General features: G+C 54.2%; 1 protein-coding gene across 6 annotated transcripts in view; it reads left to right on the top strand.

The window, feature by feature from the left end:
* PTPRF (protein tyrosine phosphatase receptor type F) overlaps nucleotides 1-25,436 on the top strand; it is a 393,615-nt gene that overhangs the window by 363,392 nt on the left and 4,787 nt on the right. For all 6 annotated transcript variants that reach the window (XM_072867821.1, XM_072867824.1, XM_072867825.1 and 3 more), the window contains 7 exons: nucleotides 2,596-2,693; nucleotides 10,724-10,847; nucleotides 12,865-13,040; nucleotides 18,917-19,036; nucleotides 20,168-20,322; nucleotides 21,649-21,934; nucleotides 23,839-24,017. In XM_072867821.1, the coding sequence (XP_072723922.1) occupies nucleotides 2,596-2,693; nucleotides 10,724-10,847; nucleotides 12,865-13,040; nucleotides 18,917-19,036; nucleotides 20,168-20,322; nucleotides 21,649-21,934; nucleotides 23,839-24,017 (1,138 nt within the window). The remainder of the gene's footprint in view (nucleotides 1-2,595; nucleotides 2,694-10,723; nucleotides 10,848-12,864; nucleotides 13,041-18,916; nucleotides 19,037-20,167; nucleotides 20,323-21,648; nucleotides 21,935-23,838; nucleotides 24,018-25,436) is intronic.

The raw sequence follows: 25,436 nt of genomic DNA, 5'->3' as shown, positions 1-25,436 counted from the left end.
CTAAAAACCCCTAATGGACAAATTGAAGGGTGCTCTGCAGCCCAGTGGTTGAACACGCTCTCCTCCTACCTCAGGCAAACTGGCTTCCGTAGGCTAGGTCACCTGTGCCATAGTTAGGCAGAACAGATGCCAAGGGATGCTGATCTTCTCTGAACTGCCATGCAGTTGGTCTGCTTAGCGGTGTTGGCACCAGAGCCCCAGGCACAGAGCAGAGGGACTTACTGCTCTAGCAGGCTGGATGGAGTAGTACCAGGACTATGGGTGTAACTGCCCCTTTATCTCTTGTCTTGTGAGCTTCAAGGTCACTCTCAAACAACATTAAAAGCGTGTCCTCCCTGCTGCTTGACGTACAGATGTGTGCATGCAGGAATGGGAGAAGTACGTAGGATAGGTGCTTCCCCCAGGAGCAGAGCCAAGGGCTTTGCAGTCTGTGGCCCTGCAGGCATTGTGAGACCTCTGAGCCCTTCTAGCCTGGTGGAGGGCTTACTGTCCTCTTGCCAGAGTCATTGGAAGAGCATGTGGAAGTCCTGGTAGGGTGTACAAATCTCCTCTCTCTTGCCCTACACTGTGGCAGTTATTCTAGGTTCACCATAATGGGATACTGAGCACCTCTTTCTCCCCATCTGCGCTTGCAGCTCCTTTGTTGCTGCAACACTCCTTTGGCCAGCAAAACTGAAGTTTGGAGAGACCCCTTTGTATTTGTCAGCAGAGATGAGTGTCTGCAGCTCTGCTGTGGTCCATGCCTCTGCCGTACTTCGTACATAACCATGTTGGGATAAGCACATACTGTGGCTATGTTCCAGCCTCTTTCTTCCAGCCCCACACTTCTGCCTTGGTCCCACACTGTTCTCTTCATTCAGTTGCTCATCAATAACAGCTCTGCACGGCAAAGGCTGCTCCTGAGCTCCAGCCTCTGGAGCTCTGGCACCAATGAGCAAATTGTGCAGAAATCAGAGCATCGTCTTTGTGGGCCTGCTCAGCCACCTCGGGGGTCCTGATGGGTGAAGTGGCAAACAGAGGACCATTTGCAGGAGGACCTCAGCACAAGGCAGAAGAGGGATCTTTCCTTCCCCATCTGTCCATGTGCTCTCAGGCCATCCATGGATAGCTCTGTGTTGTCAAGTGATAGAAGGGCGAGTGTGTGTTGGATCAGGTCTTGCCGATATGCAGCAATGCCAGATGCTTTTGGTAGAGGTGTGAGAAGCCCTGCTGTGCAGCGGCTGCGGTGTAACACTTCCATGTTATCACCTAGTGACTTGTCACCACTGTGTAAAATGCACGTACCCAGCCTGGGGACTGCTCCATCACCTCAGCGGCCCATCACTGCCATCTGTGGCAGCGTTCAGGCTCCTGAGCGATTGAGAAGCTCCTGGCCATGCTCCAGCCTGTCTCCCTGGGTGTGAATCAACAGCTTCAGCATATTAATAATCATAATTACCCACGTGGGGTTTCTGGGAAACCCACAGAGCAGCCGATGGAGTCACGAGCCTTGGGATTTGGATGAGCCAGGCTTTGGATGAGATGTTTCACAGCCACTTTCCTGCCAGTTCACCATCTCAGCTTCAGAGAAAGAGGCTGCAATGGTTGAGCCTTGAATCCTAGGGCCCTAGGAGGGCTCCTCCCAATCCCACATGTGCACCCCCGCAGTACCCGTCCCCTGTGCGGGACCTGTGGGATCACCTCCGCTGGGCCTCTCCCCTGAGCAGGGCTTGGGCTGTGCCCAGGATGAGCCATGCTCTGCATCCCCATGCAGGGCAAGACTTCTGCCATGGCTTGAGCTGCATCCCAGCTCGCAGCAGCCTCCCAGAAGCTGCTGTAGGGCATGTCACTGCACATGGTGCCTTGCACGAGCCAGCCCAGTAGAGCTGGATTTTGGGCCCTGGAGCTGGCTCTGCCTCTGGAGCACCACTGAAAAGCACTGAGTTACACAGCTGCGGGCAGAGCTGCTCCTCAGCTCTCGGAAAGTTGTGCAGTCTCTGACCAGGGGAGCAGCCGTTCCTCTGTGGGGCCCTTCCCATCTTTCTCTAGCTCCCCAGGGGCTGGGGCAGCATCTGCCTACCCAAAAAGCTGTGCACATACACCGCAGAGGTGTCCCCTGGTGCAGGTCTGGGTGAGTTTCTTTTTGGCTAATGCCATTGTTAGGGGTAAGCAAGAGGATCAGCCTCAGCCCTTGGTGGTGAGCGCGCCAGAGAGTCAGTGTGTTCAACTTCAGCCTGTGTGGGAGCCCGGCAAGCACATTGACAGCGTCTCCTCGGCCCGTTCCTGCCGGGGGCTTGCCCGAGCCCCTGCCCGCTCCGTGGCCTGCTCTGTGTGCCCGGTGGCTGTACTGTCCAAGCATGCTCACCCGGTCATGCACATTCTGCACATCACCTTTCTTTTTTGTTTCACCGAACCATGTGCTCTGAGAGTGCGTGCAGCATGCCGTGTGATCTCGCCGACTTCCCATCCATCCCGCCCAGCGCTTCACATAGTCACACGTGTCCGCCTTGCACCCACCTTTCGGGTTTGCTGTGCCATGCTGTTGTCGAGCCTTCCTCGGCTGTGCAGAGCCATAACCGTTTTCCTCTCCTTCCTCCCTCCTTGTCTCGCTCGCAGGCATGCGCGACCACCCCCCCATCCCCGTGACAGACCTCGCCGACAACATCGACAGGCTGAAAGCCAACGACGGGCTGAAGTTCTCCCAGGAGTACGAGGTGAGTATGAGAGCATGCAGGGCGGTGGGGGCAGAGCGATGCTGGCCAGGACCCCCAACGGAGAGGGCTTGAAAGCTGAGCCGTGCCTCCCCCGCACTGGCATCGCCTGCGTGGGCCCTGAGCCATGCCTGGGAGCCTGCCAGCTCTCCCTGCCAGCCCTAGAGCGGTGGGAACTCGCCTTGAGCAGTTGAAGCATGGCTTTTATAGGGAAAAGGCCTCGCAACTGAACGCGCAGCAGCCCATCGTGCTCCTACCATGGTTACGGTCTTAGGAGTGAATGGGAGCTCGTGTCTACCCACCCGGGCTGTCGCTGTTTACTTTGTTGTTTTGCTCTGCGAGGGCTTTGCTCTCCATGCAGGTTGGCCGAGGTATTTCAGTCCACAGCATCCTGTGCCCCTTCACTTCCATCTGCATTCAAAGCTTTGCTTTCTGCGCCATCCTCCGCTGCTGACAAACGCATTCGGGTTTTCATTCCTGCTTTTCCAACCTACTCTCCCCCTGCACATTGCTGGACTGTGCTGGCATTAGCCTGTGCCATTCAGCATCTCTGCCACCAGAAGCTCTGCTAATGTCCCACTGCCCTGGAGCAGTCCCAGCTCCCCTCCCTGCATGGAGCGCTCTCTGCCTGTGCCCTGCAATCCTGAGCTGCAAACTCCCTTGTGCTGCTGAATCACACTCCCACCCTCCTCCGTACCTCCAGTAGAGCCCCCGGATAGGTACTGTCCGCAGCCGCCACCGATGCTGCCTTTGCTCACACACACAGGGACACACTGGGCGTTGGATGAACCCCCCCCATCCTGCGCTGCACTTCTCTGCCCAGCCCGGCACCCTCCATTCCCATCCTCCCTGAGGACAACTTGCCAAGGGGGTGCACACGTGGAGGGGAAGGGCCTGACCTGCACAAGGGCTGCCTTGCCTCTCTCGCCACTCTCTGGGCTGGATGATTAGGTTGAAAACTTGTGAAGTCGGGGAAAGTTCCTCTGCAGCCGTGAGATCAGCAGTGGCAGGATATATGTTTTCCTGTGCTTACATGCAAGACCCTCTTGAGCTGCAGGCGACTTGTAAATAAACCCCCCACTAGTATTAAAGAGGGAATAAATTTGGGAAGTGTCCTTTGCATGTGTTATCACTTCTGTTTGAATTGTTATCTGCCTGTGCCTGTGGCCTCCCCTTCCTGCAGCATACCTACACTGATTTATGAGATGAGATCAGAACATTTGCCCACGAGGTAGGATTATATATGCCAGGAAAGGGAAAGCAGATTTCTGTGCTGAGAAGGTAAGGAATGAATTCCAGCTAGTTCAAAGGGTGTGCTGCGTGTATCTGAGGAAGACACAGAGCTCCTTTTTGCTTCAGGATGCCAAGTGGAGGGCTTTGCCGTCCCTCTGCATACTGCTGTCTAGACCAGAGGGGAGCTGAGCTTTCACTAGCTACAGCATTACATCGCAACTTGGGAGATGTTTAGAGAAATAATGTGCTTCCCGTGCAGTTACCTGCGTGTTCGTGTATGTCCTGCCAGTGGTGCCAAGGTGTGCAGTCATATCTGTCTGCCTTGGGCTTTTTGTTATAAGTCCAGCTGAAATGTTAAGCAGGGCTGTCCACTGCGCTACAGGCAGACTGTGCCTCTGCTGCACGGTGGGGATTCAGCAGGATCCAGTGTCTGTGCACTCCCATCCTCGCACTAGGCCTGCGCCAGTTGGAGCCTGCAGTGTAATACTGAGCTGTGGGAACTGTTTCGGAAAAAATGAGCATTAAGTAAATTCTCTTAGCTATTTTCATGAGCCTCCCTCTTCTCATTTCTCTTTCTTTAGAATATCATGGCTGGTTGAGAACACCAATCAGTTGTACTTTTCATGTTGAAGCAGCTGTTAAGTAGCTGATTGTTGCATGTAATTTTTTTTCCCCTGGATTCTGCTGCATTTGACTCCTCATCAGCTAGAAATTACTGAACATGACAGGCTCATATGGTGTTTGATACTAGGATAGACCCTAGTAGAAGCAGAAGTGGTTGCCTCTTGTTGGCACGTGGGGATCAGTACAGTCATTTCCCATTTGAGATGCCAGTGGGAAAAACCCTGGGTTGAGTTTGCAGAGAACGGCAGCTACCTGTGCAGGATTGCTGCAGTGATGGGTTTGCTCTCATCCTGGTCCCTGTGTGTGCAGGTTTGGCATGGCAACAGCTCTCTTTGGGGCCTGTGGTGGGAGGGCTGGAGGGCAGGATGGGCACGCCATGCCCTGCTGAGTAAGGGAATCTGCAGAGTGGATGCAGAAATAGCGGAGGTGGGAGGGGAGCAGGCTGTGCAGCTCCTGCGGGAGCTCGTGCTTCCCGGCACAGGGAGAGGCAGGGAACCACAGCTCGCCAAATTCTGTGCAATTGCAGTCATTAAGCGATGGTAGAGTCCCAGCACTCACCATGGGACTGTGTGAGCCCCAGACCTACGCAGAGCTGAGTGGTGACCCAGCACTTCGAAAGATGGGGGCCCTGACCCTGTTTCCCTATGGCATGATAGTGCTGCCAGACTGGGCATAGCACAGCTGAGCAGGGAGAGCCAAGGGATGAAGGCATCAGAGATGAACCCCCAAGGCCCATTTGCTGTTTGGTTGTGCTTTGGAATTGTTGCATTTTAAGTGTTTTTGCAGAGCAGTGTAGCAGCCTAACATCTCCGTGTGGTGCAGGGCTGTTTATAGATGGCTCACGTTCCAGGAGCAGTGGCACCCCAGGCAGAGAGCAAATATTTAACAGCACTTTTAACCACTGAGGCCAGCTGCCCAGAGCCACCAGTCTGGCGCTTGCCTTGGTTGTACAAGCAATAGCAAGGTAACCTGGACACAGATGACACAAAACAAGACCTGTCAGCACCTCCCCACATGCCTGGGAAGGGAGCAGGGAGAGTGGCAGAGATTTCTCGGAGCTGTCTGGACTCCATTCCCACAGATCAGAGAACAAATAATATTGCTCACACCAGTTTGCCAGCCCACGTGGCCGAGTAGCCCATGCAACAAAGCCAGCATGGAGAGAGCTGTGCGCTGGCTGCAGCGATAGCAGGCTCCTGACCTGCGGGTTAGCCCTTACCCCTGACGGGCAGGGAGTAATCCCAACGGGACCTGCTGGTACCCCTGGTGCGACAGGAGAGGTTGAACTGCAGGTGCTGGGAGCTGAGCCGGCTGCAGGCACATTTAACTCTTGCCGGCTGCTCTGGCGTAGGGCATAGCACAGCCCCACCACGCTCTCCCGGGCTGCAGCAGAGCTGGGGGGAGCAGAGTGCAAGGGTCTGGCAGCAGCTCCTGGCCCGGCCGCACCAGGAGAGTATTTCATTTTTAGTGTAGAGTGAGAGCTACAGTGAATTTACAGTGTGGGATTAATGGAATTAAATAAGTAGAAGGGAGGCTGAGCCCCTTAATTATTTATCTGCTGGCTGTGGCGGGTGCTGCAGCTGTGTTAGAGCTCCTCCTGTGGGCCACCTTCCCATGCTGCAGCCTGTGGACGTGGGGCAGGATCCTGCCCTCGGATGGGGGGTACCCGCACTGGTACAAACAAGTGTGCACACACACACCGCATCTTGCAGTTTCACTGTGGGATGCTGCAAGCCAAGCGCTGCTGTCCCCTTTGTTGCTGTTACCAAACACGGGACAGACTGGCTCAAACCAGGGCTGGTTCCTGCTCTCTTGTGGCTGCTGCCATTTCTGGGCTAGATCCTGCACCACCTTCCCAGGGGAAAATTTTTTCCTTATGTCCAAACTCCAACTTGTGGCCATTGCCCCTCATGCCCAGTCCCTTCAACATGTCCCTCCAGTGGACAACCCCTGGGAGCAGAGCAGCCTGGAGGTGATGAGAGCCAGGCAGCATGCCGCTGCCTGGAACGTTAGTCCTTGATAATCTTTAGGTTGTGCATGAGATTTGACTGTACTCCTGCTTCCTAGCGCAGTGGGGAGGCTGCAGCCCCTTCCCCACAGTTTTGTATGGACAGAAACACTGCTGGCCTGCCCAAACCCCTTGTTCGCTTGCATTTCCCTTAAAGCCACCAAGGACATTGCATCTGCCATGCCTGCAGCCCTGGCAAGGCTGCTTAGGCAGCAGGAGAGGTGCTTGGGTCCCTGGGACCAGGGAGCCCAGGAGGTGCTGGACCCGGGGTCCAGGTAGCACCCGGGGAGCCGCGTGTTGTAGGTTTAATGGGCTAATCGGGAAGCTGCCTGGCAGGTACGCAGCACTCACGTTCCGGTAATAAGAATAATAAGGCTGAAGCGCTGCCAGCGATTGATTCAGGAGCGCATTATGTCCTCATCTGAGACGCAGAGCAGATTGACAGTGGTCAATGCCTGTGCTAATGTGGTTGATTACACAGGAGGCCGGGAAGCACTCACAGCCCAAGCACCTTCCCCTCCCCATGCGCTTGTGCAGCTGCCTGGGCTGCTGAGCAGCACGGGGCCCTGGCCGCCCAGCTCCTTGGCTGCTGCTGCCAGGGCCAGCCAAGCCACTGTGCTGCCCTGCGGCTCTGCCTGCCCATGCCGGCCAGCAGCAGAGGCAGCTGCAGGGACTCTGCATGCAGAGGGATTTTGGAGCTGCACTGAGGAAGGGAAGCAGCAAACCCAAGGTGGACTGTATCTGAGAGAGAAACTGGCACCCAGGGATGTTTTCAAGGCATTTGTAAAGTGCTCTCGAGTCTGTCGAGGAAAGAGCCTTTTTCTAATCCCGTTTCAATGGTCTGGCTCTGACTTTATGTTGATAGCAGTAGCAGCAGGGATCCCTGAGCTGCTTTGGAGAGATTGCTCCTTGCACTTCCATGCTGGGAAGGAGGAGTTTTACTAATTGGGCTTTTTCTTAATTTGCACTTGCTGTCTTACAACATCTCCCCTGTCACTTTAAAGCAAAGCAAAACTAAAAGTCATGGTGCTTTTAAGTTTGTTCCTGGCTCATTTCCTTCCAATTTCCCAGCCCTTCTGCTTTCTAGGAAGAATGAGTTGAAAGTGTCACTCTGATCAAGTTTTGGGATGAAGCAGTGATTCCCATGAGCCCCAGAAAGGAACAAGAGCAGACTCCCAGTGCCCAAGCAGTTGTGGACCAAGGTGGGGAGACAAGGCAGTGCTGCCGTAGTCAGGGGCTGCAGAGCATCATATGGAGATGGGACAAGACTTGCCAACCACCACTCCGTGTAAGGGCTTCAACTGCTCTCCAAGCAGCCCATCATCCTCCCATTTATTTACTCATTTGTTTGCCTTAAAGGGGGGAACAGGTGTACATTAATTCATCACCAGAGTTTAAATTAAATCATTTTACTTCTAAATGAGTCACTAATTTACAGGAGTATTTAATTAGAGCCTCTTTGCACTCAGGTGCTGTATTACTTCTGACTTTCTCACCTGTTTGCCCTCTTAAGAGGCTGCTGATGATTAGACCATTTCTGCACATCCTCATTGCACATCAAAGCAATTAACCCTAATGGCATCACCTTGATGCTCCTCCTCGGTTCTGGGGGCTCTTGGCAGCCTTGTCTCCCCCAGGAAATAACTCTTTCCACCGCTGTGGCAGGACGCAGACTTGCTGTGCAAAGCACACTGCACCCCACAGCTTGGGCAGCCCTGCAGCCTTTTGGCAGTGATTTGCAGCGTAGATTGAGTACAAACAACTGCACTGAGCTCTCCCTGCCTCTGCTCCAAAGGGAGGACTCGCTCCAGCACCCACCTGTGCCCAGCACTGAGCGAGTGTTCACAGGGTGTAAGCAGGGCTGATGCTTTCTTGTGTTGCTCCTCAGCAGCAAGAAAATGCTCACTCTTACCTTCAGGGCCAGTCTCAGCTCCACCATCAGCTAACCAGCTCTCTGCGTGGGCTGTCTGTGCAGACTAAGGCCACCCTTTTGAAAAAGAAGTGTTATTTATGTCTTTAATAGGCATTGATGGATTTTCCTCCTTAGTTTGTCTATTTGTGCTTCTCTTTCAGTGTGCTCCGGATTGACTAAACTGGTCTCAAAACCCCTCTCACTCATCTCTACTCCAACAGAAAAGTCCTTACACATTTTGTTCCTTCCTTTTTCATGCCTTTGATCATTTCTATTGCCCTTTTCCAGTTCAGCCCCACCATTAGGTGGGCAGCAGTCATCTCTGCCACATAGCTGAGGGAGAAGAGCATCCAAAGAGCTGATTCAGTGAGCAGCCTATCCTGAAAACAAAATATAGGTGCCTGAACGAAATTAAGTTCTCTCTTACCCAGAGAGCCGTGAGCTGTGCTGGAACGTCTCTGTGCCTGGGCAGAGGAGCGTGCAGGGGCCGTGGCAGCCAGGCCAGTGGGTTTCCAGCCAGGAGCGGTGCTTGTGTTCTCCCCTCCCACCATCCCTGCTGCAGCGCCTCCGAGTGCCGCTGGCTGCCTGCTTATTACACTGATAACAGAAAATTACATGTTTTCTGTAGGAAATGTCTATTTACATCCTACATTTCCCAAACTACCTATTAGCATCGCTGTGATGTCACATCCTCCTGCACATTTTCGTCAGCGCTGGCCTCTGTGCCTGCGGGCAGCCTGCTGCTGCAGGGAGGGCTGGTGGCGTGAGCCACGCGTGGGGACAGGCTACTGCTGCCTGGCACAGTGCTGGCCCATGCCCTGCACGTGCCACAAAGCCCTCAGGGCTGGTGCAGCGATGCAGGCAGTGCCTGTGCTCCATACCTGAGCTGGGTACCTGCACCCACTGCTGGCTGCTTGGGAAGTGCCTGCTCAACAGTGTGGGAGAGTAGGGGACAGCGATGGGTGTCACCTCGTGCACAGACGGTGGTTGATGGGGCTGAGCAGAGGGACCATGAGGGCCGTCCAGGTCAGCCCAGTCAGGGAGCTGTGCTTCCCGGCTCAGCCTTTTGCTCACAGCTGATCCAGAGCTGACAGACTCACGAGCATTTTACTGCCTGAGAAACCTTCTGACATGGCTCTCTGCCAAGCGATGGACACGTATGCCTGCAGAGAGAATAACATGCGGTGCTTCCCCTAGCCTGTTTGCTCATTATTTTTGCCGGTGGGCCAGCAAAGCTTTGGGGACCCTGAGCTGGAGCATGATTTTAAGAAGGCTTTGACTGTGGTGGTAATTTCAGGGGGAAGGGGGTTCATGGGATGACTGATTTCTGCTGTAGCTGCCTGCCCCAGGCTTGCCCAGGGCTGCGTGTGCAGACCAACTCCCTGCATGAGGCAGCTGTCTTATCTGGGTGCCTCACGTATCTCTCAGACAAAGAGATCCCATCCCATGTCAGAGGAGTGCTTTGGGGATGGTCCTTTTTCACCTTGTTTTGTGCATAGACAAAGATGACAGGAAAGGCTTTGGGAAGGGGCTGCCTGGCCACGGAGGAGCCATGCACCAGGTGCACCAGCACGTGGCTCATGGGAGAAGCATTGGGTGCGCGAGGCCGGGATGCAGGTGGGATCGGGATATGTGCTTTTCAGGCAGTTGCACAGCATGCGGGCCTTTGGCCAAGATTTATAACCATGTCTTTTCTCCAGGTTTATAGTTCCTTGTCACTCTATTAACTCAAACGAGAGATGTTTACATTGCATAAGTAGCTGGAGCAGTGGATGGTAACCTATCAATTTTCATGACTGTTCCCTGGCAAAAGCTCATAGGCTGTCTTGCAGGACACTAATACCCAAAGCTCCTGGGGCACAAGACACCCAGGGCTTGCTATATTTCAGGAAACTGCAGTTCAACAGCTAATAAAACTGCTAGGTCAAGAACTGCACAGTCAGGGCTCTGTGGAGCCCTGGCACAAGACCCAATTTCTGCTGAGGGGTAGCTCCAGAGGAAAGGATGAGCATGCAGCGAGGCTGCCCTAGCAAGGGGCTGCTTTGCCTGCAGGTCACAGGAGGCAGGTCCCACTGGGGACTGGGTTTCGGTATGGTCTGGCTTGACACTGCTGCTGGGGACACCCACAGAAGCTGCATCTGGCCTGGGGAGAGGTGTTCAGGGAGATGCAGATTTCCTGACTGAAACGCACGTGTGCTGCAGCGTCCTGCTGTGCTGTAACCGCTCCTGACTCCCTCCCTCTCTTTCTTTCCACAGTCCATTGATCCGGGGCAGCAGTTCACCTGGGAGAACTCCAACCTGGAAGTGAATAAACCAAAAAACCGCTATGCAAACGTGATCGCCTATGACCACTCACGGGTCATCCTGACCTCCATCGATGGTAAGAGTGACTCCGGGGTGGGCACCCCAGCAAATGGCTGAACCTGGCTGTAGCAGGGGACCATCTTTTTCCCTGTTCTCAGTCGAGCAGGAGCAAACACCAAGAAATGTATCCAGCATCAGCATGAGCAAATATGTGTTCTAGCTGGTAGGAAGAGAGGAAGGGCTCTGCAGAGCTTCCCCTGCTTTCCCAATGTCCTCAGAGCAGCGTGCCCCATGTGGTTGCTTCTTGCTAGTGCTGGTGCCAGCAGAGATGTCTGTCCCAGCAGCCTCCCTTCTCACTGTTGGCCGCGCTGTGACTTCAGCTGTCTTCCTCGGCACATGGTGGGACATGGCACTGTTAGCCCTACCACCCTCTGTCCCGACACGACTGCGGGGCCGGTATCTTCCTCTGCGACTTGTTGGTGTTTGCTCCCAGGTAAGTGCCCAGAGCTGCACAGGATGTGGGGTGCCCCTTCCCCTGGGACATCAGGCTCCACACGTCCCTGTGCTCCATGGGACATGCATTGGGCCCTGGCGTTCATAGCACTGACCCACATGGCTCCAAGAACCAGCCCCACATCTCTGGAGGCTGGGCTAATACATGCTTTTAGTGCCTGCTTTGCAGTTCCCTTGCACACAGAGGAGCTGGAGCATAGGTACCAAAGCCCTGGCTCACCCGTTCCCACTGTTTTATAAATCAGCACCCAGCTCTGCACACCAGAACTGAGCCCACTCACAGAGGATGAGGAAGATGCAGCTAATTCAATGCACCCCTGCTTGGGGAAGAGACTGGGGCCTGGCTTTTCGTTACAGGTGGCCCTGCAGTCACTAGTGTCCTTTTTCTTGGGATGGAAGAGTCTTTTCTAATGCTAATGCACCACTCATCCTCTGCGGGAGGAGGAGGGGGTCCAAACGGCACAGCAAGGACTCACAGCAAGTTCTGTTAAGCAGCAGCAGCAGCTATGCGAAGGCCTGGCATGCCTGATCATGGACAAAAACCCTGTTAGAGGGCTGTGGGGTGAGCACATGGGGGAATCCCTGTTTTCCAGCCTGACTCAGTTGCTGTAAGTGGTGTCTGTGTCTTCCTGGGAACCGTTCCCGAAGCGCCATGCCAGGTCCCCGCCGCCTGTGCCAAGGGAGCCGGGTGCTGCACTCCAGCTGCTGCTGCTCCCCCAGAGCCACTGGCACTTTGTTTCTGGTGGAGGCTGCTGGGACCTGTAGAAAATTCCCCAGGACAAAAGGGTGAGGGGGAGACCCCCAGCTTTATTTCCTTCCTCTAATGAAATGCAGATGCGCTCTCCTTGGGAGACAAGGAGATTCCTGCTGCTTTCCCTCCCTGCAGCCCGGGCAGCCCATGCTGAGCAGAGTTTGGAAACACAGCCCCAGGCCCCTGCTTTGGCACATTTATTTTACTAACTGTGTGTTTGCATTTTAAAGGCCTTTGCAAGAAAGTCCTTTCCTTAAAGTGGTGGAGGCAGAGTGGGAGCTGGAGCAGCCCCTGCCAGCAGGCAGCAGAGGGGGTCTGACACTGAGGAGGGATTCAGTGGTGGTGGGAGGAAGGTCTCTGGCTCCTCTGGGGTACTTGTCCCTGCAGGAGGGATGGGAGGACATCCCTGCCTGACATCCCCTACTAACAGAGACAAGCAGCCTCTTCTTTAAAAGGTGCTGTGGGACCATAACAAATAGCTGGTGAATTTAAGACAATTATTTCAATCAGTTGCTTGGGGCCAAACGAGCTCCTTAATATTCCTGCCTGTAAATTTCCCTTTGTGTGCGGGTGGCATCTGTCTCTCTGCTTTGGTGCTGCCTGCTTGTTGTGTTAATGTGGGAGTTACAAAGGGTTCTTCTTTGTTCAGGCACCATCCCTGTCCTTTGCAGGATCCCTGGGAGAGATTCTGGCATCACCCTGTAAAGGAGAGTTGGCAAGAGCCTTGTGAACATGGCAGCCTCTTCCCCTGCCTGCAGGGCCCAGCAGAGCAACAGGCACAGGGTCGTGGGCTGCCCCTGGAGTAACGCTTCTCCCTCTTTCTCCGCAGGAGTCCCAGGCAGTGATTACATCAATGCCAATTACATTGATGGGTATCGGAAGCAGAACGCCTACATCGCCACGCAGGGCCCTCTGCCAGAAACCCTCAGCGACTTCTGGAGGATGGTGTGGGAACAGAGAACAGCAACTATAGTCATGATGACCAGGCTGGAGGAGAAGTCCAGGGTACAGTGTGTGCTTCCTCTCTTTTCTGGAGCTGGGGGGGTGGGGGGGGAGGCAGAAAAGAGGGATGGGAACACTTCACAGTGTAAGGGCATCCAGGGAGAGGCAGGTCCAGTGGTGTAGCTCACTGCTGCAGGCAGTCCAGCAACAAGTGCCTTGTAAGCCTATCCCTGTGGGGCAAAAGGGTGACAAAACCTCCTGTCACTGTGCTGCTTGTTAACCCCTGTCTTGCCTGCATGTCTGCATGCACACTCATCCTTTCCCTGCCCACATCACTCGCGCCAAAGGGAGAAAGGAAAGCTCTGAGATGGGGAGTGTTGACAGTCCCTGAAAGCCTGGGGGCTGCGTCCCAGAAGCTGAGAAGCTGCAATGGGTAGGTGGTACCAGCAGCATCCTGCAGCCTGACAGGGCCCTGGTGTCTCTGGCGATGCAGGGGAATGGCTGATGGGGTCTCATTGCAATAACAAGACTAATCTGTGCCTTGTCCAATGACAACATGTATAAACGATCAGCTCATACTTGCCAAGATTAGATATTCTGATGTAATAAATGCAAAGCTGCCTGCAAACCATGGGGAAGGCACGAGGTGGAGAGGAAGGAGCAGGAGCCCTTGCTGCGGATGATGCTGATGGTGTCTCGTGACAGCGGTTCTTACTCAGTCCCTGGAGCGGGAGTTCATAAGCTGTGACCGAAGTGCTCCCGTGCCCAGATACACCCTTCGGGCAAAGCCTGCCCAAGCAGGAGGCAGCTTCTGCCTCTCGTGATTCAGTTTGTTCCTAAAAGTAAAATTTTAGCGGTGAGCATTTGTACTTGCAGAATATTTTAGTGTTGCCATGCCAACAGCAGGAGAAGGGGCTGTGTGCTCAAGCTGTGAAGCACTGGTTATTTTTAGCCCAATAAGCTCATTCTTGAGAAGCAGAAACTGTCAAGTTTGGGTTTAGTTAAAACTTTTGCCCGCATGCTCTCCCTCCGTTTCAAAGCTTTAGCACCAAAATTCTCGCAGGGGTGTCCTAGCCCACGCTGGCTGGGAGGAAGCAGCTGGAACAACCGATCACCGTGGCAAAGCAGATCTGCTTTTCCTGCATGTACAAAAATAGGCTTTGTTCATGGGCTTCCCTGGCTCTACAAATGCCCTACAGCCTGCAGGGAAAAGTAGTGTTTCTCGGAGACGAGCTGCCTCTAGAGATGCAACCCCGGCTTTGCACTGTGCTTCCCACACGCAGCCCTGCCTGCTCTGTCCGATGGCCACCGTCACCCACCCCAGCCCAAACAGAGAGGTAGATTAACCTGACCCGTCCTGAAACTCAGGGCTTGGCACGTGGGCTAAGCAAGATCAGAAACTGCTGATCAACTGCCCTCTGCAGCTGGGGGTTATATGGGGACTTCTTTGTGCATCACATTTCAGTGATGGAGCATATATTTGAAGTACAAGGAAAAGTCCTTTTAGGTTGCCAAGTAAATCCGTGCCCGGAGTCCTGACTCACTTAACTTCTGGGCTGCTTAGTTATGGGAGGGCACTCCAAGGTGCGTGTTTCTCGAAGATAACGGGTTTCCTTTGACCCCACAGGCACTTGTCTTTGCCTGAGACGCCTGTGCTGCTGAGCCGTGCGTTATCTCCCCCCAGCACGCTCCCTGTCATGTCATCCTGCAATTACCTCCTGCAGTATTGGTTTCTGTCCCAAACATGGTGTGTGTGGTCAGGCTTTTGGTGACAGGATGGGCACTGTGAATCCCTGTCATGGGCAGGGAGTGACCAGAGCCCTCGCAGAAGCTGCAGGCAGCCTGCCTGACCGGGCGTGCTGCCCAGGGGCTCTAGGCTGACCCGACTGGACCCAGACCCCAGCATTCCTTCCCCAACACTGCCTGCCCATGCCTTGCTGGCTCTTTGGCACATCCCCAGCGCTAATGAGAAATGGGCAGTTTTCTCAGGCACTGTGGGAGAGGCAGGTTGCCAGGGGAGGCAGTGGGGAAGCCTGACCACTCCTGAGTCGAACGAGCCCTGCACAGCAAGGGCTTCCCTGGATGTGTTTGCTGGACCCTGTAGGTGCCTCAGGGCATGCACTCACAGGAGGGCCCTGGTGGGGAGCTGGGATGTGGAACTTGCAGGAGATTATTTTCTCTGGGGTTTTTTTTGTTGGCTTCTCCAGCATCTTCCAAGGCAGGATGGCTTTCAGCCACCTTTCTGCTCTGCTTTTCCTCATGCTCCTTTGGTGATGGCTAGAGCTCACTCAGGAGCACACCTTTTGGGACCAAGGAAGATCCTGGTCACTGCCCCTTGCTCCCAGCTTTCAGCATGAGTCACTGTTTTACAGTTTACTCCACTCCAGAGCCTCCAAACCTCATCTGATGCAACCCCTTGGGTCCCTGCAGCACTGCAGCCTGCTGATGTTCACACTGCTGTGGAACAGCACTGCTCCAGGCAGTCACATTGTGTTACAGTGTTACCCACGGGTGATCTTGCTTGAAAGTCCCCTTGCTCGGGCTTCATCGCAGGCACAGGACTGTCTCTCCAGCTGTGGCACCTGGGGTGGGCAGCAGGGCCTCATGGCAAGATGCCCAGTGCAGAGCCTGCCTGCCACCTTCCCAATCGAGCTCCCCAGGACCCCCTCGGCAGTGCTGTGTGTAGATAAGCCGACCGGGACCAGCAGCAGCTTTGCAGCCCTGCAGGGGTGACACTGCTTTAAAGGGCTCCTGAGCTGCAGGGGGAAAAAAATCTTTAAAGAGCATCAGCTTTTATGGTCTGCAATTTCAGCTGGCTTGATGGTCCAAATCATCCTCCCTTTTTCATGTTTTCACAAAGCGAGAGGCACATAAAGGATAGAAATGGCTGGATTGTGCAATTTAGCTGCCTTCAAAGCTTTACAATCAGTTTCGGAATCATTTGGTGGCAGTTCAGAAACACACATTGTAGATTAGCTTTCCTGAAGCTGCGAGCGTGGCATGTCCCAGCTGGGTTGTGTTGCACCAGAGAGGTATTAAAGCAGGATTTCTCTTACCCTGGGCTATCCCCAATAGCCCGGCAGAGCGAGGTCTCCCAGAGCAGTGCCGTGGCTTGTTCTGTCCCAGCCCAGAGCTCCAAGCAGCCATCCCTGGGGTGTGATCTCCCCTGGCACTTCATGTCCCCAGGCAGGTGTGCAAAGAGGCTGTTGCTCAAGGGCTCTGGGGAAGAGGGGCCTGGCAGCCACGTTCCGCTCCAGCCCTCTTGCTGTCAGTGATGCCATCTGGAGCTTGTGAGCGGGACCAGGAGCAGAGCACAGCTCTTGAGCTGAGGAGAGGTGCCCGGCTGCTTTGGGGCACAGGGCATCAAAGGGGAGGGACAGGAACCACTCGGCAAAGCTGCAATAAATGGCTGTTCAGGACATTACTGTGCTCCTTAAGTTAATGAGAAGCAAGCACTGCCAGAATAAAACATCTCTTATCTGCTTTAGTGCCACAGTGCATCAGCTTCAGCATAAAATTTACAGAGCTTGAAAATGGGGCATAAACATTATGGGTAAATTTGGCAGAAAATGTGACTGACTCTTATCTGGTCATGAATAAATAATTTTCAATTACCAGCCCAGGCGCTGCTATTATCCCACACAGGGAACTCCTCTGAAGTTTGTTTTGTGCTCGAGTACACATGGCCCTGTAGCATGTGGGTGGCAGGAGGGGACCGCTCTCCCCGTGGTGTGGGCTCAGGCACGGGGACATGCTGTGCTGCTCCACTGCAACGTCCCCTGCAAACCACACCAAGGGCGACACAGCAAGCGGCTGTCCCCAGCATTTGCAGGATGCCATTCTGCCCTCACCTCCTTTAGAGAGGGGTCACATCATCCCTGAGCCAGGCAAGGCAACTCAGGTGGCCAGAGATGCAGGTGCAGCTGCCACCCGCTTGTGAGGATAGGATCAGTTTAGCTGTGAAATAAGGTTTGTGACCTCTGAGTTGTTCGCTCTGCAGCTAGTCAGCGTAAAATAACAGGCTGCTCTGTGCCAAGCGAGGAAGAGAAATCTTCTGAGATTTGTGCAGGGCCTGCCACGCTGGGAGCACAGATCCAAAGCAGCGCAGCAGCCTGAACAGCAGGAGACCCTGGGCAGGAGGCAGCGGAGCTGCTCTGGGCAGGCAGGTCCCTGCAGTACCCCATCAGGCAGCCTTGCTCCAGGCACTTCTCCCAGGGCAGGACTTAGTGAGAGCAGACCCCAAAAAAGCAGGGACAGCTGCATCCCTCTGACCCCAGGCTGCCGCACTCCAGCAGCCAGAGTGCAGGATGAGGGCTCTTAGCTCTCACAAGCCCCACCCTGCTTAAAGTGCCTTCAATTAAAAGGCAGAACTTCATTGATTTCTAATTAAGCCGGTTGTTTCCCTTCCCACACGTTCCCCTGTAAACACGCTCAGCTAATAATTAAGTTTACTATTCCTTGACAAGCACAGATGATCTTCCATTCAGTCCTCTCTCCTAGGGCGGGAAACCATTTTCGGTGCAGTGCACATGGGTGGGAATGAAGTCTTCCTCCTGTCAGCCAGGCACCGCAGCTCCGCAGGACAGGGGAGTCGGCTGCCCGATGAAATAGGGATGCTCAGGGTGCCAAATTAAATAGGGAGCTCGGGGCTGGAGAGAACAAAACCGGAGGAGTAGTTTGCAAATGCTGAGCTGTGAAGAGGAGGAGGAGGAGGAGGGATGCACAGGGAGATGGAGGGGGCAGAGGGATGGGGCCCTGGGGATGCGTTAGGGCTCTCTGCCAAGTGAGCTGCAGCAGGAGCTGTGACCAGTAGCTCAAAGTGCTCTGGCTGCAGAGTTGCGAGGGGGAGAGAAAGGATGCTGCAGGGCAGGGGGTCTCTAGGGAGCAGCGGTGTTTTCGTTATGGGACAGTACTGCCTGCAGGAAGGGGCTGAAGGGATGGTTTTGCCACGGTCTGCATCTTACAGAGGGAGAACAAGTTGTGTCTGTGTCTGAGCTGGCATCTGTGCCTTGCTGTGGAGCAGTTTTTGAAACACCTGGGAGATGCGGATTTCCAGGGATGCGCCACCTGCCAGAAGGGCAGGTTGGTGTCTCTCTCAGGGATACTCAACGCACTTGAGCCTACGGGAACGCAGAAAGGGTGGTAGGGTCAGCCCCATGGACGGCACCCAGGCTGGAGGCCTGGCGTGGGCTGTGTCCCGTCTTTAACCAGGGTGGTTTGCTGCCTGGTGGTCACGCTGGCAGGGGCACCCTAGGGACCGGGGATGTTACGGGGAAAGGTAGTGCCTGTTGTTGTAGTGTTGTTTACTGTGCTGGACTCAGAGTTGTGTCCTGCCTCAGCTCAGTGCTGTGGGTTGAGAACTTCGGGCTGGGAAAGCAGGGAGCTGGGGGGGATGCAGGCTGCATCTCCCTCACCTCAGCTGCCCTTCAAGCAGAGCCTGCCCCAGAGAAACCACCACTTCCCTTGCCCTGCTTCACCAGCTCTCCTCCCACCAACCCGCAGCTGCCAACCTTCTCTCCATCCAAGCGGAGCTCAGGCAGGGGCATGCCCTGAAGACCCCATCTTCCCAAACAGGAAGCAGAGAAGAAAAATTACGGCAGGCACAAATCACTGCTAGCAATTGCTGCACACTGTCTTTATACCTGGTGCTGCTCTTGCTGCTGTGTCTGGTGGCCTGGCCCCCTTCGCCGCTTCCCACCCATGGCTCCAGGAAAAAAAAAAGTCCCTCTTTGAATATGAATCTTGTGGAAAGGAGCCTAGGGTGTGCTGCCTTTCTGCTGGGGATTGGGACACCAGGAAAAGGAAATCTGGGTGTTTGGGGCACCCCTGCACAGTCACTCTTCTCTGTCTTTACCCTTTGAAAGGCAGAGCCCTGTTCCTCACCCCAAATACCCCAGCCAGCAACCAAGCACTGACCCTTTCTCCTCTCCTCCCCGCAGGTAAAGTGTGACCAGTACTGGCCGAGCCGGGGTACAGAAACCTATGGGATGATCCAGGTGACCCTGCTGGACACAGTCGAGCTGGCAACCTACACCGTCCGCACCTTTGCACTGTACAAGGTAGGGCGCTGGCTGGGCTGTTCCTGCTCCGGGTAATGCAGAGCCACTCCCCGATGCTGCAGGGTGCTGTGTGGCCCACGGGCAGAGGCCGCCGGATGTGCCCGGCTCGGCCAAGCGTGTGGCTCATCCACACATGGGCCATTTCTCACAGCTGGGCTGCAGTGGGAGACCTGCTGCAGGTTGCGTGTCTGGTCACCGCTGGATTTTGGCCAGGACACCCGATGCTCTCCTGTGTGCATTCAGACCCTGTGATGGGCCCCAGAGCCGGGGCCGTGCTTGCCTCTGGCGAGTGTACATGTAACAGCTGTCCTCCCATTAGAGGGACAACATGGGAAGCAGTGAATTTTTAGCACTGCTGTCACTAATAATGCAAATGGAGGGGCCGCGCTGACGTGTGCACAAGCCCGTCTCTCCTGCCTGCTGTGTACCTCATTAGTGTTTGGAAATCCCTGGGGGCAGTGCTAGCAGCGGCATGTCACGGCAATGCAAACAGGCTTTGCAGCCGGCTGCCTCTGTGCGTGACTGAGTCTGGGCCACTGAGTCTGGGCCACGCCGGCAGAGAGAGCACAGCAGTGTGCGATGGGGACACACTCGTGCCCCAGGAAGGCATCTCGCCCCCAGCAGTCACCCAGCCAGTCCTACCGCATTGCTGCATAAATCACTCAGCCAAGTCGAGACACGAGCAGGGCAGCCTCTGCAGACACGGGCTGATCGGCCATCCCAAAGAGAGCAGTGATGCAGAGGAGCAGGGAGGGAACTGGCTGCTGTGGCCCTTCCATGCCCAGTGCCCATTTTTCCCTGAACGTGCAGTGAGTATGTGGGTAGTGACCCCATGCTGTGTAGAATGGAGTCTTTCACCTTCCCTTCAGTCTGCTCTGCTCTCACAGAGCTGCTCAGCTCTCTGTATAAGCTGGCTTTCCACAGAGCATCTATGTGTACAGAAGCCTTGCAAGAAGCCTACATTTTGCTTCCAAATTGTCGGTGGCAAAAGCCCAATACATGCATGATCACGCACAGCATTATGTGTGTGTTGTTACCCAGCCAGCTGGGTCCCTTGTTACCCCATCAGTGGGTTCCCATCCTAGGATGAGACTGTTCTCATGCAAAACAACTCCTCTTTGTCTTCAACAGAATGGCTCCAGTGAGAAGCGAGAGCTGCGACAGTTCCAGTTCATGGCTTGGCCCGATCACGGGGTGCCAGAATATCCCACCCCGATCCTAGCTTTCCTGCGACGGGTCAAGGCCTGTAATCCACCGGATGCGGGGCCCATGGTTGTCCATTGCAGGTAGGACTGTGTGGTTGCGAAGCTGCACCTGGGCATGCGCCTTCTGGCTGCAGGAGCTTTAACCTGTCCAGCTAAAAGTGGAGTCTCCTGTTCCTGTGGGGAAGGTTTCACGGTAGCATAACCTGCACTGCATGCTCAGGCTGGGAACAGGTCAGCAACCAGGAGGGGTAATGCAGTGGTGACATTTGTATTGCTACTGCTCTGTCAGATTAACCAGCGCTGCTGTATGGAGAGCCTCAGAAAACACTTTTTCCTGCAAAACTGCAAGTACCACTTAAAAATGAAGTGATCTGTGCCCAGCACAAGTAGGTGGTACCTTTCAGAGGCAGAGGCATTGACAGACAGGCATGCAGTGGCCTCCACAAACATTCATACATAGTATTTCCAGTAGAACTCTTTCGCAGGGTAGAAAGGCAGCTCTTTAAGCAAAATATTAGTCTACTAAGGCTCAGCATCTTATCCAGGCAAGATTTATCTGTACTAGCCGAGTGGGGACTATTACTGAACAAACCACTCCATCATTGCTGTTCCAGCATACGCCTTACCAGCAGTGTTTAATGCTCTTCTTTCATGCTCTGTTTCAGATGGGAGTGGGGTATAATTAACACACAAACAAGCTGTATTAAAGCCCTGTTAAGGATCTGACTTGCACCATAAATGAGGAAATGTCTAGCTCCCTATCTCTGCTTGTGTTTAGATGTCATGACAGCATGTCTGTTGTTTTCAGGCTGCTCTCAGGGTGAGTAGTTTGGGGATTGGTACTGCCCTTCCAACAGACATCAAGAGGCATCCAGTGCTTGAGCAAAGGGCTCAGCATAGACATGCGTGACCTTACCTTTCTGCTTTCCCCTCTCCGGCTGGCTGTCCTTGTTTTATGGGTTAGGAAACAGTGACCCAGGTTAGGGTACAAGCAGGCTTGAAATTACGGACTTCACTGGTCCTGGGGCCCAGCCTGGACTTCAGGTCTTCTGACTTCATGCACATGTACGCTGTCACTCTCCTGCCCGTTAAACACATTTCTCCTTCCCTTGTGGAGGTGCTGCCAGCCACCACAGGGACCAGTAGGGTGACACCATGTCCTTTCTGCTCCATCAGTGAAAGGGGGACAGCAGAAGGGCTGGGTAGCCTCCCACATTCTCCAGTGCCTCTCTCCCTCACTCCTTCTGTCACCTCTTGTTTGGGGCTCAGCTCATTAGCCCTCAGTGTGTGGAGCAGCCTTTACTCCCCTTTTGTGCACTCTAGGTCTGGGTGTTCTCTTAAGCAAGAGCAGAGCTTGCATGGCATCTGTAGGAGACAGTGTCATCTCAGGCCACTTTGTTCCCACAGTGCTGGCGTGGGCCGAACAGGTTGCTTCATTGTCATTGATGCCATGCTGGAGCGGATGAAGCATGAGAAGACCGTGGACATCTATGGCCACGTGACATGCATGCGCTCTCAGCGCAACTACATGGTGCAGACAGAGGACCAGTACATCTTCATCCATGAGGCCTTGCTGGAGGCAGCCACATGTGGCAATACCGAGGTGCCTGCACGCAACCTCTTCGCTCACATCCAGAAGCTGACCCAGGTGCCACCAGGCGAGAGTGTTACTGCAATGGAGCTGGAATTCAAGGTTGGTGACAGAGCCCCGGTACCCCCCATTCCCTGGCACCCTGCCCACACAGCCGCACCGAGCCACGCGTCCAGGGCTTGGGAAAGGAGAGCCATGGATCATTACAGACAATTATTCTTTTGTGTGTTTCTAAACCAGGTAGGCAGTGATTTAAAATACATTTGAATTGTAAAGCTTGTGTCGGCCATGGTCCCTCTGGCAGCTTCTGGGGAGGATATAAAAGGCAGATGGATGCGCAGTTCTCAGCAGCACGTTCTGCTCTAGGTTCACTGTGCGGCTGGAGCTGCATCTGAAATCAGATGCAGATCGTGTTAGTGATAATTGATGTTACTGTGAACAACTTGTCTGGAAACGGCTCCAATTTAAATATGTGAGACGTTTATAGTCTCATTTCTTCAATGCTGAGCTCTGTTATCTTTTAACCACCTCAGCACCAAGCCTCAGTGTCTAGAATTGGTGAAGGCAGTGTTTTAAGGCACACTGTTTTTAAGAAGCCAAGCCCACATTTTGCTGTCTGTATCTGTGAATGCCAACTGCAAATATTTATTACAGCCTTGGAGATGGAAGTGAGCTCTGGTAAGCACCCATATTCTCAGATGAGGTGCATTAGTCCAGTGAACTCATGCAGGGGAATATAGCTCATGCAGGGAGGCAGCAGACCACGCAGGCTGTGAAATGAACTACAGCAATACAGCTTCACCCTGGGGATTCCCTCCAACTGACAAAGGAGCAGGAGAGGCAAAATACTGACTTTCTGCGTAAACTGGGAATAGCTGAGCAGCTCTGTCCCATGAGCTGGTCCTGGGCTTGGGATGGTAGAACATGCTGCATTAGTATCTCATGGTGACACCTGCCCTGAGAAACCCCTCAAGAGAGCCACAGAATTAGGCTCAACTCTAGCAACTCTGTTGTGAGAAAGACAAAAATTTGCTGTTTCTCCAAGGGTGTCTTTAGAACAGTAATAAAATTTGCCCCTCTCTGTTCCCTAGCAGTGTCCACTGCATGGGAAACCCTGGGGAGCAGGATACGGGAGGGCCTTACATGGCTGCATCACTGCCCAAAGAGCAACCCTGGCCTTCTGCAGGGAGCCTCTGCCAAGGATCAGCTGCCACACGTAGAAGGGTGGCTCTGGAGATGCTGGAGAGAGTCTTTTGGGGAAGAGGAAAAAAAAAAAGAAATAAAAGAAAAAGGAAAAAAAGAAAAAGAGGGACTTCTGTTTGAATGTCTCTGCCAGCAGATCTAAGTAACACATTTACCATGACTCCAGTTTACAGGGCTCAAACAGAACCGTAAAATGTCTCGCAGTAACCCAGAATAGATCTTCTTTACCTAAAACTGTCACAATTCTCACATTTTTCTTGGGTTCTTCTGGGGTGAGAAGTAAATAGCAAGACATTGTTGGAAGATGGAAAGCTTTCCTTCGCTGACGCCACTAGGCACGTGTCCCTGGTTCAGCGAGGTACAAAGCTTCATGTCCTTGCCCTTTGTGGGTCAGAGAGCTGCTGTGGGTCTCCACTCCACTATGTGTGGCTTTGGGGCTGTGCCAGCAGGTCAGTGCAGGTGGTTCCCCTGCTGTCACCTACAGCCGTGCACCAAAAGCCAGCAGCGAGGCCGTGCCGTGCCTAGGTGTGCAATGCCACGGCAGAAGGGCCAACGCAGTACTGAAAACCAGACTGATGACTGTGAAATAGAGCAGCTGGGTGCAGCCTCCTTGTAACGTGGTGGCAGAGCCCTTCATCCGGTCTGGAAGTGCCTCGTCCCCAGCGGCTGTCTCTCAGTCAGAGGAAGGAGCGTGGCTGCATGCCCAGAGGGACTCCTGCCTGCCCTGCTGCCAGGCTGCCAGGATTTTGCCCCCAGCCTGGTGCATCCCCAGCAGGAGTCTGACATGTCTCCTCCTCTTTCAGCTGCTGGCCAACTCTAAAGCACATACCTCACGTTTCATCAGTGCCAACCTCCCATGCAACAAATTCAAGAACCGCCTCGTGAACATCATGCCATACGAGCTGACAAGAGTCTGTCTGCAGCCCATTCGCGGTGTGGAGGGCTCCGATTACATCAATGCCAGCTTCATAGATGGGTACAGGTAAGGGCCACCTTAGGTGCCTGGGCCAGCCTGTCCTGCCTGCTTGGGAACCTGGGCAGAGCTGCCTTCTCCTCTTTCCCAAGGACTGGTCCTGGCTGCCTAGAGGTGGGCTGGGGATCACTTCGTTGCATTTTATCTATTTCCATCTTCTCAGACGCTCCAGTGCATATAGTTACAATATGTGAAGACTGCTAGTGAGTGAGCACTGCCAGGCTGGCTTGTATTGCTGTAGCCAGATGCCCACATGGCTGGGGTGGGAGGCTGTGCTGGCTCCTGCAGAGGTTTATAGGATCTTCTGGTAGGCATCCATTGGCATGTGTTTTGTATCTGCAGCATCTAAGGCCAACCTGCCCCCCCTCACTATCTGTAGTAACCAGAGGTAGAAGTGTGCTTGCACTGTGTGGCTGATCCAGGCAGCAGCCCAAGGCTCATTGTCCCATGTCTTGATTTTGGGGGAAGCCTGTGGAACCTCAGGCAGGGCTGGTGCTGGACACTGGGGACCCCATCGCTGGGTTCTGCTCCCCAGGATACCTTTTAGAAAGCACAAATTAAGATCTAGCAGGGCAATAATACTTACGGTTTCTGTATCTAACTGCTGGCATCGCATTCTCAGATGCTAAGTGCCAGGAGAGGAGAATGCAGGGAAGCAGCCTGGTGACCACATCTCCTTCCCAGACAATAATCCAGACCAAATCCCAACGATGCACATACAAGGCTCATTCCTGTCATCTCTCTGTGCACCATCGCAGTAGGGTCACCCAGTGCAGGACCGGGGAATACAACGATGGATGTGACACAGTTCCCCTCCAGCTTGGCTCTGCCCAAATGCTTCTTATGGGCTGGTGACCTCCCAGGAGCAACAGGCACTGCCAAAGGGAACAGATGTTGGTGCAGCCAGGCCAGCGGCTCTCTGCCGCCATCTCTGCTCCAGAAGCTGAGCCTAGGAAGGGTTCCCAGGGGGAACGGCTACGTGGAGGCAAGAGTGGGCAGGGAGCAGAAGGGGAGCAACCCTGGGAGCATCCCAACACAGCAAAACCGCAGCGAGCCAGGCTCCCTCAGGGTGGGACAGAGTAATGGGGAAGGATGAAGGGGCTGGAGAAAAGCTGTCACGGAGCAGCCTCCGCTCCCTCCTGCCTGCGTGGCTCCAAGCCATCCAGCACCGCATCATTAACGTGGCCGCCTGCCGCGGCAGCCCGGTGTGTGACAGGCGGGCTGCAGCCACGGTGTCCTGGCTCCAGAGCTGATGAAGAGCGATGCTGGTTTTGCCCCTTGGTGAATGCTACGGAGGGAGGGCTGCCAGCACGGCAGGTGGTCCCATTGCATGTGCTACCTACCCCATTCCTGAAGAATGCTGCCGCCTCTTCCTGTCCTTTCCTTCGAACCGAGCAATCTTCTCGGTATTATCTAAAGAGATCAGTT

Source organism: Ciconia boyciana, chromosome 7 (genome assembly GCF_034638445.1).
Source record: "Ciconia boyciana chromosome 7, ASM3463844v1, whole genome shotgun sequence".
NCBI lineage: Eukaryota > Metazoa > Chordata > Aves > Ciconiiformes > Ciconiidae > Ciconia > Ciconia boyciana.
Note: the sequence above shows the minus strand (reverse complement) of the source record. Positions and strands in the feature narration are given on the sequence as shown.